General features: G+C 36.6%; 1 protein-coding gene across 5 annotated transcripts in view; it reads left to right on the forward strand.

Moving 5' to 3' along the window:
* CLTC (clathrin heavy chain) overlaps positions 1-12,761 on the forward strand; it is a 76,175-nt gene that overhangs the window by 39,021 nt on the left and 24,393 nt on the right. For all 5 annotated transcript variants that reach the window (XM_032280702.1, XM_032280703.1, XM_032280704.1 and 2 more), the window contains 8 exons: positions 2,866-3,063; positions 3,828-4,028; positions 6,557-6,709; positions 7,501-7,623; positions 8,507-8,644; positions 8,888-9,052; positions 9,207-9,387; positions 11,470-11,633. In XM_032280702.1, the coding sequence (XP_032136593.1) occupies positions 2,866-3,063; positions 3,828-4,028; positions 6,557-6,709; positions 7,501-7,623; positions 8,507-8,644; positions 8,888-9,052; positions 9,207-9,387; positions 11,470-11,633 (1,323 nt within the window). The remainder of the gene's footprint in view (positions 1-2,865; positions 3,064-3,827; positions 4,029-6,556; positions 6,710-7,500; positions 7,624-8,506; positions 8,645-8,887; positions 9,053-9,206; positions 9,388-11,469; positions 11,634-12,761) is intronic.

Here is a 12,761-nt window from a genome sequence, read left to right on the forward strand (position 1 = left end):
CATGGGCAGATTGCCTGAGCTCAGGAATTCAAGACCAGCCTGGGTGACATGGTGAAACCCCAACTCTACTAAAAATACAAAAAATTAGCTGGCTATGGTGATGCATGCCTGTAATCCCAGCTAGTTGGGAGTCTGAGGCAAGAGAATTGCTTGGACCTGGGAGGCAGAGGTTGCAATGAGCCAAGATTGTGCCACTGTACTCCAGCGTGGGTGACAGAACAGGACTCTGTCTCAAAAAAAAAAAAAAAAAAGGAAAATCAAGAATATATTGGCCTTTTTTGGTGAACTAGATTAGTGATAATTTAATAATCATGTTTTTTTGTTTTTGTTTTTGTTTTTGTTTTTGTTTTTTTTTAAGAGACAGGGTCTTACTGTGTTGCCCAGGCTGGTCTTGAACTCCTAGGCTCAAGCGATCCTCCTACCTCGGCTTCCTAAAGTGCTACGATTACAGGCATGAGCCACCATGCCTGGCCCCTTTTTGTTTCTGCTGTTGTGCTGATGTTTTAAGATAATGCTTGACCTAAAGTCTTGAATAATTTCATGATACATTCTTGGTGTTCATAACCCTGATTCTAGGAACTTGTTGATTGTTACTTTCCCTTCCCTCCCAAGTTTTATGTGCCATCTGCTTTGAGTAAAGAGATGAACGTTTACAGTAACCTTAGGACCGCAGGCCTTCTACTCTTCTGCTGAAGCCTACTAACTTGACATATCCCCTGAAGTAATGAGTATATGGCTTCTATGCATTGAAAAAGCAAATTCAATTAAAGTGATGTAATAGTCAACATCTGGCTTAAATTCTGAATTTGATAGAACTGAGTACTTTAGAAGACACTGGAACCTTTTCTGTTCCCTGCAGTAGATCTTATTAAATATTAGTTGCTAGAAGTCTGCTAGAACAATCTTTAAGTATGAAAAGGATGAAACTGTGGATTTAATATTTGGGGAAACCTAAGGCAGCAATCAATAGGAAGCTTTAGAAAATGTAGTTGGAACTGGAATTTCTGTTCATCTTTTTCATTCTTTTTTTTTTTTTTTTTTTTTTTTTGGGACGGAGTTTCGCTCTTGTTACCCAGGCTGGAGTGCAATGGCACAATCTCGGCTCACCGCAACCTCCGCCTCCTGGGTTCAGGCAATTCTCCTGCCTCAGCCTCCTGAGTAGCTGGGATTACAGGCACACACCACCATGCCCAGCTCATTTTTTGTATTTTTAGTAGAGACGGGGTTTCACCGTGTTGACCAGGATGGTCTCGATCTCTTGACCTCATGATCCACCCGCCTCGGCCTCCCAAAGTGCTGGGATTACAGGCTTGAGCCACCGCGCCCGGCCTTCTTTTTCATTCTTTATAGGAGGTATGATTTGAGTTAAGGTTGGGGCTCAGGAATGCAAATAACTATAGAGAAAATAATTATTACTTCCTTTAAATAAGCCTTGAGGATGGAGGTCGGACCAACAGAAATAAAATCTTAGAGAGTAAAATTTCTTCATTTTCCTTGAAAGGAGTAGAACAGGCAGGGCAGACTGTTACCTATATATTTGGTTCACTGAGTTCTCAAGTATTTTTTAATTCTTGTTGATTTGGGGACAGAAATTTCCTATGTTCATTTATTCAACAAATTTGTTTTATGCCACACTAATTACATATTGTTAGTAATACAATTAAACAAAGACAAGTCCCCTTTCCTCATGTGGAACAGTGACTGAGAATTATACAATTATATTAGGTTGAGAAATGCTGTTAGGGGTAATATGAGTAGTTTATAATCTAGGGCATGTAACTAGTTCTGCACTGGAGAAAGGGATGGGTGGGTAGAGAAGGACTCCCTTTCTCTATGGCATTTGACAGTAGTTCAGCTTTTGGGGCAAGCCAGAAAGTATTCTGTGGCATTGAGTGTTACGGAGGTTTGAAGGTAGGTAACTTTAAGTACCTACCATGTTCCTTGCATTATGATAAGTGCTTAATGATTCAGTGGTCCCTCCCTTCATTGAGTATATAATTTGGTCTCCGGGAATGAAAATGTAATTAATGGAAATTACTGAAAAAATTATTGCGAAGAAAAATCCTAAAATTAAAAGGAGTATACCTTAAATAACTCCTAAGTGAACCCTAGAGGTCATTTAGATTTCATAACTTCTTCCATGTCATCTTCTGTATATTATCAAGATTGAAGTCCTCAAGAAGTTTTTTTTTTTGTTTGAGATGGAGTCTCGCTCTGTTGCCCAGACTGGAGTGCAATGGCGCGATCTTGGCTCACTGCAACCTCCACCTCCCGGTTCAAGCGATTCTCCTGCCTCAGTCTCCTGAGTAGCTGGGATTACAGACATGTGCCACAATACCCGGCTAATTTTTGTATTTTTTTAGTAGAGACAGGATTTCGCCATGTTGGTCAGGCTGGTCTCGAACTGCTGACCTTGTGATCCGCCTGCCTCAGCCTCCCAAAGTGCTGGGATTACAGGCATGAGCCACCAGCCCTGGCAAGAAGTTTTAAATAATGTGGAGTTTCTTTCAGAGCTCAATTAAGTAGGAGTCTTAATCTTTGATACTGATTAAGGATGAATAGATGGTATCAAAGCAGTTAGTTTGGACAATGAAGTAAGAAGTTATTTAGATTATAGGATGGCCATATTTTAGGAACCCCATAATGGCCTAGCATCCTATGACATTTGTTTTTGAATCTTAATTTTTTTCTCCTTGTCTTCCCTTTTTCCTTTATTATTTTTTAATGAAGATAAATAATAAAATAAAAGAGCTGTTAACAATTTCATTACCTTTGTGATACAGTATTAACTTGTTCTAAACAGATTTGGTATAATTTGTATCCAAATGAACACACTGCAGCTATATTTTATTCTTTAAATTGCAGGTTTTGTCAGTGTGTGTGGAAGAAGAAAACATAATTCCTTACATCACCAATGTTCTACAAAATCCTGATTTGGCTCTGAGAATGGCTGTACGTAACAACTTAGCCGGTGCTGAAGAACTTTTTGCCCGGAAATTTAATGCTCTTTTTGCCCAGGGAAATTACTCAGAGGCAGCAAAGGTGGCTGCTAATGCACCAAAGGTAAAGAGTTAAGAAAATGAAGTTGTCATGATGTTAATCTAGTGTTAATATTCTGTTTCTTATATTGCTAGAAAAGGAACCAGCTTTCCACAGAGAAACTGTTTTTAGGTTACATTTGGGTTACATTTTCCTTTAGTAGAATGTCTTGTCATTGCCTCTAGATTTGGTTAATTTTCTCTGGATTTGATTAGTTTTTATTAGATTATTGTTAGAAGGATATATAGGTCTAACAAGCCTTTTATTTACGTAGATGTAATAATGTTTAGTTATTTAGGTGTCATACTGTTTGACTTAGTAAATGATAGTTACTGATAAGTTGGACATGAAATAAATCCTGTCCAATTTTATGGTGAATAGAGCTGTCAAAATTAGGCTGAATTCTCATCACTTTTGATGTTAGTTTATGGTGGACTAAATTAACACCTTGCATTCCTGACCGATATTATGAAAGTTGTACTTAATATGAACTTAGGATAATACCTAGCTATAACTACTTTATGATTATAATTATTCTCTTATACATTGACATTGTAATTAAGTTGATATATTTTTTATTCTGGATAATCTTATAACATTGAACTAGGGGTATGAAAGATAGTGACTAAATATTTACTCCAGGTGGTGAAGATTTGAAACTTGATAGCTTGATGTGAATAGATAGACTCATTCCCTTAAGACTGACCTAACAGATTGATCTCTACAGGGCAATTAGTGTGACGTTTGGATCACTTTTGAAGAGTGTTTAACATTTCTCTTTCTTAAAGGGAATTCTTCGTACTCCAGATACTATCCGTCGGTTCCAGAGTGTTCCAGCCCAGCCAGGTCAAACTTCTCCTCTACTTCAGTACTTTGGTATCCTTTTGGACCAGGGACAGCTCAACAAATATGAATCCTTAGAGCTTTGTAGGCCTGTACTTCAGCAAGGGCGAAAACAGCTTTTGGAGAAATGGTTAAAAGAAGATAAGGTACATTAAATTGTGTTGACATAATCTTGTTTTAATTGCATTAAATATGATGTTAGTAAGTTAAAATCATTTAGTCTGCACCAGAAATGTCTCCATTACTGCTTGTAGAAACAGAACAAAAACATACATTGCATAAGATTGGTTCACTTATTTCCTTTTGAAAATACGTATGTATTTAATGGATATCCAGGTTAGATATCTTTCTTTTGTTTAGGTTTTTAAATGGTCCAGGATTCTTGCTTGGTGTTTAAAACAACCTGGAAGTGAATTGCTATCCTTTTGCTTTTGGAAAGCTTAGTGTGAGATACTTACCTCAGTATCCATCGTATTTGTCAGTATATGTGACTCATTTGGACATAGGAATATACTCTTACGTACCACATTCCACACTAAAGATGCACAGTAGTTCTACCCATACAAGTCTCATGTTTTCTTGTAGAATATCAAAAGTATCATCAAACTTAACCATATTTGCTGCTGGTAAACACGTTTGGGTAGACAAGGAAAATGTTATATAAAATGTTGGATCTGGCTGGGCGTGGTGGCTCATGCCTGTAATCCTAGCACTTTGGGGTTCAAGGTGGGGGGACCACTTAAGGTCAGGAGTTCGAGACTCGCCTGGCCAACATGGTGAAACCTCATCTTTACTAAAAATACAAAAATTAGCCGGACATCCTGGTGGGGGTGCCTGTAATCCCAGCTACTCAGGAGGCTGAGGCAGGAGAACCGCTTGATCCCGAGAGGTGGAGGTTGCAGTGAGCTGAGATTGCACCACCGCACTCCAGCCTGGGCGATAGAGTGAGACTCAATCTTAAAAAAAAAAAAAATTGGATCTTAATAAGGTAGCACAAACTATCTATTTAGCAGTGAGATACTGTCTCCCAGTGATTTCACAGAATGTTAGTGTTACATGGAAAAAATATTTAACTTGGTTTCTTGAAGTTTATTTAAATATGAACCTATTCTAAATGTTAACTAGCTTTCTTTACAGTAGGTCTTCTCCATGCCTTTTATATTCACTCAGTACTTATTCAATATTTCTCTTTACACAGAGCATATAATGGTAATACATTTTCCTGAGCACCTTATTCCTTATGTGGAATAGTGACTGAGAAACAGACAAAGGATGTTATTTGTTTGTAAGATAACAAGTTTCAACTGTCCATTAGTGTTAATTCTTTTCATACCACCATAAAAAAAAAAGGCCTTTCTCCTCAAAGTTGTAGTATGGAATTACCATTGTCAAGAATTGAAATAGTATTGTTTAAAGCACTCTGAATAGTGAATGACATTTAGTGTTGTTATTCTTTCAGCATTAGTATATGTTAGTACAGTTTTTATATTATTAATTCTAAGTCCTTGTTTCTTGACCCAGCATTTGACAATTTTGTAAGATACTAGAGAATAGTACATCAGATTTGGGGTGCTTGGACAGGAGTCTCTGCTGAAGAATAGCCATACTATCAAGTATCTGAGGTCCATCCTAATTGATTAAGATAAGGCAGGGCTGAGTTTGGTGGCTAACACCTGTAATCCCACTACTTTAGGAGGCTGAGGCAAAAGTATCGCTTGATGCCAGGAATTTAAGACCAGCCTAGACAACACAGCAAGACCCTATTAAATAAATACATAATATTTTTTAAAAAGATAAGGGAAGGTGAAAACAGCCAAGGTAATTGATTTGACCTATGTAACAGGGTGAAAGCTCTTTGTATCATTAACCTTTTCTGTGAACAGTCATATGGGACCATTTTTGGTATTAATAAAAGAGACATTAACCAACTATTCATTAGTTAGCATGTTCAGTTCAATTTTTTATTTTCAGCAGTAAATATCATTTATAAGAGCTAGTCTCCAAAGGAGAAAATCAACTTTAGTATGTAAACCAGAACTCTTAGGAAATGAATTTCCAAATTGGGCAGCTGAATGAGTAAGGCAGATTGAATAACACAGAAGAGGATATCTGCTTGTCCACTACCTAAAAATTCTTCCAAGAGTGTCCTTCCTGCCCTATAAGCTTAAATCCAAGTCAAGAAGATGGAACTTAGGATCTTTCAGAGATATATAGGTTATACTCTGAGTTCAATAACTGTCCTTATGGTAAACCTCATCTGGCTTCTTCAGTATCAAATTTTCATTTGATAACATTACATTAAAAGTTGCTTTTCGTTTTTAAAAATCGGGGCCATGTGATGTGAGTCTGATACCTGAATATTTTTCTTAGTTAGAAGTATAAGAAGTACAAGATTCTGCTTTAAAGTACTTAAATTCCTAACAAGGTAGTTGATAGTATGTATCCAAATGCAATCTTAGTGGGCTTTTTATCTTTAAGTAGGATTTGTGGAGAATTCAACTGAGACATTGCTGTGACTACAAGATTAAGAGTCTACCAACCACAACCCCTGAATATTTATAATACATTCTATAAAACTAAGTACCTCTCATACTAGTTATAGTGGACATAGTGTCAATTGCTCATTTCTAAAACAGTTCATGGATCACTAAACAATCTTTTTTTCCTTGGACAGCTGGAATGTTCTGAAGAACTGGGTGATCTTGTGAAATCTGTGGACCCTACATTGGCACTTAGTGTGTACCTAAGGGCTAATGTCCCAAATAAAGTCATTCAGTGCTTTGCAGAAACAGGTCAAGTCCAGAAGATTGTTTTATATGCTAAAAAAGTGAGTTCAGTTAAACAAATTCTCAGCATGAGTTCTTTGAAACTGATGGAGAAATTAGCCTGTATTAACTCTTGGTTACTTTAATAGTGAATTTTCTTTCATTTTCATTTGCTTCAAAATGTATAAAAATTCTCTTATCCCTCATATCAAATTCATACTTGTTAAATGAAGACAATTACTCTTGCATGGCTTATCAGAATTTAAGAAAGCAGGGCCATGTTTAACATGTTAGAACAAACTTTTGACATACTCATTCATTGAAAATTGATAAGCCAGGCTAGGCGTGGTGGCTTATGCCTGTAATCCCAGCACTTTGGGAGACCAAGGCCGGCAGATCGCTTGAGCTCAGGAGTTTGAGACCAGCAGCTTGGGCAATATGGTGAAACCCTGTCTTTATTAAAAATCCAAAAAAAAAAAATAGCCGGGCATGGTGATGTGTGCCTGTGGTCCTAGCTACTCAGGAGGCGAAGGTGGGAGGATCCCTTGAGCCCAGGGGCAGAGGTTTCAGTGAACCCAGATTGCACCTCTGCACTCCAGCTTCCATGACAAAGCAAGACTGTCTCAAAAAAAAAAAAAAAAAAAAAAGGAGAAGAAAATGGATAAGCCAGTTATAAAAACTGACAGGTCTTTGTTCAAATATATCATCACCAAGGTCTAATTGGGCACCTTAAATTGAAAATGAATTTGTGCTTTCACCAGTAGTTCTATATTAGCAAGATTTTATAATAAAAGTCTTTAAATGCTATAAAATTGATACATAGCAGCAGCATTTAAGTCTTTGTTTGTTTTAGGTTGGATACACTCCAGATTGGATATTTCTGCTGAGAAATGTAATGCGAATCAGTCCAGATCAGGGACAGCAGTTTGCTCAAATGTTAGTTCAAGATGAAGAACCTCTTGCTGACATCACACAGGTAATGGCATTAAAATAAGTTTTGTAGAAGCTGATTGAAACGGAGAGTGGGGGCCAGCCATGGTGATTCACGCCTGTAATCCCAATACTTTGGGAGGATTGCAGGATTGCTTGAGGCCAAGAGTTCAAGACCAGTCTGGACAACATTGTGAGACCTTGTCTCTATAAAAAATATAAAAGTCAGCTGGGTGTAGTGGCACATGCCTGTGGTCCCAACTACTCAGATGGCTGAAGGGGATGGATTGCTTCAGGCTAGGAGGTCGAGGCTGCAGTGAGCGGTGGTCGTGCCATTGCACTCCACCCTGGGCGACAGAGTGAGACTCTCTCTCCAAAAGAAAAAAAAAAGAAAACTCACAGTTTGTAAAAATTACAGTTTTGTCATTCTATATGGATAAACTTCAAATGTCTTGCCAAAAAAAAAAAGCAAGTTACAAAAGAATGGACAGTCTGAAACCGTCTGCATATAATTTTAAAACATGCAAAGCAACTTATTTAGAGATGTATATGTATTAAAAATATGAAAAATACACGGGTGATAAAACAGGATAGTGGTTGCTCCTAAGTGTGGGGAGAGGGAAGAGATGCATATTGGAAGTGTGAGTCAGAGTTCTTCATATTGCTTATACTATTGTTTTTCAAAAGTTTATAAAAATAAAGGTCTATCCGTTTGATTGTATTCTGTTATTATATAATATCTTGAAATATTGTGTAGTTGTTTTTATCAGAACTCAAAGTAACTATGTTCTCTAGAAGACAAAATTTGTTCTTAAAGCGTTTATATTGTCCAAATAAAATTCTCAGGTAAAGAAAGAGTTTGTGCATAATTTTGTCTACATACTTTCCATACTATCTTTAAACACTTTCTTTTATCTCTTTTTTTGCAGATTGTAGATGTCTTTATGGAATACAATCTAATTCAGCAATGTACCGCATTCTTGCTTGATGCACTGAAGAATAATCGCCCATCTGAAGGTCCTTTACAGACGCGGTTACTTGAGATGAACCTTATGCATGCGCCTCAAGTATGTGTTCTAATGTTTTTTAGGCATGTTTCCAACATTGCTTTAATAATTGTGCAGAGCGTCTCAGATTGTTACTCAAAGCTACTGAGATGCCTACTCCTTTTACAAGAAAATTTAGCTATTATATATTCTTTTGTACTTTCTTTTACCAGTTCACTATTAAACCTTAATATGTAATATGGATATTGAATTACTCATATAAATGGAATGGACAATAAACTTACCTTGTTTGTGGTTTTACAGGTTGCAGATGCTATTCTAGGCAATCAGATGTTCACGCATTATGACCGGGCTCATATTGCTCAGCTGTGTGAAAAGGCTGGCTTACTGCAGCGTGCATTAGAACACTTCACTGATTTATATGATATAAAACGTGCAGTGGTTCACACCCATCTTCTTAACCCTGAGGTATTTTAGTTTCTTACCTAATAGATGGTTTTAATTGTGATTAATAGGTACACTGAAAATGTGTTTGTGGTACTAAATATTAATAATTTCATACCTCCATGAGTTTCAACATTATTTCATTTATTCAAATTCATTCATTTATTTTGTCTTGTAGTGGTTAGTGAATTACTTTGGGTCCTTATCGGTAGAAGACTCCCTAGAATGTCTCAGAGCCATGCTGTCTGCCAATATTCGTCAGAATCTGCAGATCTGTGTTCAGGTGGCTTCTAAATATCATGAACAACTGTCAACTCAGTCTCTGATTGAACTTTTTGAATCTTTCAAGAGTTTTGAAGGTAATCAGGAGTTTTTGAGTTTGTAAAAAGTACTTAAGATAGCCAAGAAGAGGTATGCTTATGATCAGGCTATTGGAAACTTTGTCTTTCTAAAAATTTGGTTCTATGGGACATTTTAATTTTTTAAGTTTTACTATTCAGTAAATGTTGCCAGGGGTGGTGGCTCACACCTGAAATCCCAGCACTTTGGGAGGCCGAGGTAGGTGGATCACAAGGTCAGGAGATCAAAACCATCCTGGCCAACATGATGAAACCCTGTCTCTACTAAAAATACAAAAATTAGCTGGGCGTGGTGGTGTGTGCCTATAATCCCAGCTACTCTGGAGGCTGAGACAGGAGAATTGCTTGAACCTGGGAGTTGGAGGTTGCAGTGAGCCAAGATTGCGCCACTGCTTTCCAGCCTAGCAACAGAGTGAGACTCTTGTCTCAAACAAACAAAAAATAACCAAAAAAAATGTTGTCAAGGCCCTTTTATACTGGATCCTAAGGATATGCAGTGAACAAGACCATCTGTTTGGATATTTTATAGATGAATTAAAGGTAGAATTTTAAGAGAAAAATATGTAGTGATGTTTAAATTGTACAAAATGAAAATACAGGTTGAGTGTCCCTAATCTGAAAATCCAAAATGCACCAAAGTTCAAAACTTTTTGAGTTCAAAGGAAATGCTCATTGGAGCATTTCAGAAATTGGATTTTCAGATTAGAGATGTTGATCAGGTAAACATAATGTGAATATTCCAAAGTTCAAAAATCTGAAACATGTCTGGTCCTAAGCATTTGGATAAGGGATACTCAATCTGTATTAATGATCAGGTATAATAACATTTATGCTTGTATGTCTGAGTCTTATAATGGCAGATGATTCTAGCCAAGGGCATTTTGTGGTTTGTCACTATTTAGCAAGATTTTTCAACCTTAGAAGTAAGTAGATATTTAAGGCTAAACAATCATTGTAGAGAGGTGTTCCCATACTTGTAGAATATTTAGTAGAATATTTAGCAGCATTCCTGGTTTCTGCCCGCTAGAAACTGAGCCCATCAGCTCCAGTTGTGACAACCAAAAATGTCTTCGGACATTGTCAAATGTCACCTGTGAGGAGAATCACTTCCGTTGAGAACCACTGCTGTACAGGGTACTAACATAATCACTGTTGGGTGACTAAGTTCTGGTCCCCAATTACCTTTCTCTCCTCTTTTTAGTAGTAGTGCTCTATTGAGAAGGGGTAAGAGATTCTATTAGTTTTCTTAATTTTCCCAGTTTCAAAAATGTTAACTCTGCACTAAATTTACACTGTTTAGTACAGTACACACTAGCCACATGTAGTAGCTATTGCCATTTAAAGTTATTAAAATATAAAATTTAATATTTAGTTACTCAGTCACTCTAGCCACATTTCAAGTGCTTAATAACCACATGTGGTTAGTGGCTTTATATTGGAGGGCAAAGGTAAGATTTTCATCATTGCAGAAAGTTCTTCTGAACAACACTGCACTAAATTCCTCCCAAATTATTTTGTTTGTTTCCTATCAACTACATATTGAAAAACACCAGGTATTGGGTGTCTTCATTTAAAATTTTCCATATAAGGGCACAGCGGTGTATGCCTTTAATAATCCCAGTGCTTTGGGAGGCCGAGGCAGGAGGATTGCTTGAGGCCACAAACTCAAGACATAGCAAGACCCCATCTTTACCAAAATTTCTTAAAAATTAGCCTAGCATCGTGGCATGCACCTGTCTAGCTACTCAGGAGGTTGAGGCGGGAGGATTGCTTGAGCCAAGAACTTTGAGGCTGCAGTGAGCTATGATCATGCCGCTCTACCCCAGCCTGGGTAACAAAGACCTGTCTCAACAAAAAGAAAAAAAGGAAACATTGGGTTGAATTGTCTGTTCTTTAGGATTAAAATGCAAATCCATTTTACTGATCTGATCAATGGAATAATTAGTATTTTTATTGAGCTTTTTAAGCAACCAGTTTATATTTGGGAATATTCAATGTAACAGTTTTTTAATTGCATAAATATTTTTCAGTCATTCTCAAAAGTGTGCCTATGCTTAATTGTAATTACTTGTTTCTTTTAAGGTCTCTTTTATTTTCTGGGATCCATTGTTAACTTTAGTCAGGACCCAGATGTGCACTTTAAATATATTCAGGCAGCTTGCAAGACTGGGCAAATCAAAGAAGTAGAAAGAATCTGTAGAGAAAGCAACTGCTATGATCCTGAGCGAGTCAAGAATTTTCTTAAGGTAAGTGGTTTTGAGTAACGTGTTTTCCGGTTGGATTCCAGATCAGCAGTTCTACAGGGGTTTGGTTGTAGTTCAAAAATATTTTTTCCCTAAATGTGAAATTCTTAGCATTCTTTAAGTTGTGTTGGATTATTTCTTCCAAACATAATGCTCTGTGGTTTCCTTTGAAATACAGAAGGAAATTGATGAGTGAGAATGACCATCTGTTTAAAAGAAGAAGAAGAAAAAAAAAAAGCACTATTTCAAAGGAATTTCCTTTATTTTAATTTTGGACGGAAAAATTTTGAGAAGTAATTTATACTTTCAATGTGATTTTAGAATCATTTAGGCTTTTGAATATTAACATCAGCTTGCCCTTCATATCATTTTGAGGAGGCTCTATTGTAGACAAAGGGATCTGTTGTCTAAGAAATATATAGGTTTACCTCTTTCATCAAGTTTGCCCAACTCTAGAAACTAAAATATTATTATTCATATGTAATTCATAAATTAAAGGTAAGATCAAACAAAAAAAGCTTAGCTTTGTGACACATGAAATCAGTTATAGAGAAGTAAGGACCACCTGCGTTGCAGGGATGAGTAATGGTTGAGAGATTCTGAACTCTAGAAGATCCCTAAGGGCAGTTAATTTTGTTTAATGTTGAACTTAGCTTTAGCGTTATTCTTGTAACTATCAGTTACTTTGTGAGGGAAATAAAGCTTTAAAGTTGACAGCTATCTGTAAAAGACCAGGAAAACTATAGAACACTTAGATTACTGCTCTCTCACTGTCTAGTATGCGTGTGATATATATATATATATATATTGTATATATATATATATTATATATATAAATAAAATGATTCCTGAGACTTTAGAGAAAGTTCTGAAGTATTTTTTGTTTTAGAAGAATTTTAAATTACAAGTGAAACCAAAATGTTTATTGTATAATACAGTGCAGAGTGGGCTTTTTCTGCTCCCAAACTCATCATTTGTGCCTGTGGTTGCATTGGCACATAGTTCTTTTGAAGAATTTACTACCTGGGCTCTAGATTAAATAGCAAAACCCTTAGGGGTTTTAGTGTAATGAAGTAGTCAAAATGTTGAAATTGCTGTACATGTTAGATTAAAAGATACGCTTTTCAAAAA

Source organism: Sapajus apella, unplaced genomic scaffold, assembly GCF_009761245.1.
Source record: "Sapajus apella isolate SASKATOON/1434 unplaced genomic scaffold, GSC_monkey_1.0 scaffold12, whole genome shotgun sequence".
In the NCBI taxonomy this organism is placed as follows: Eukaryota; Metazoa; Chordata; class Mammalia; order Primates; family Cebidae; genus Sapajus; species Sapajus apella.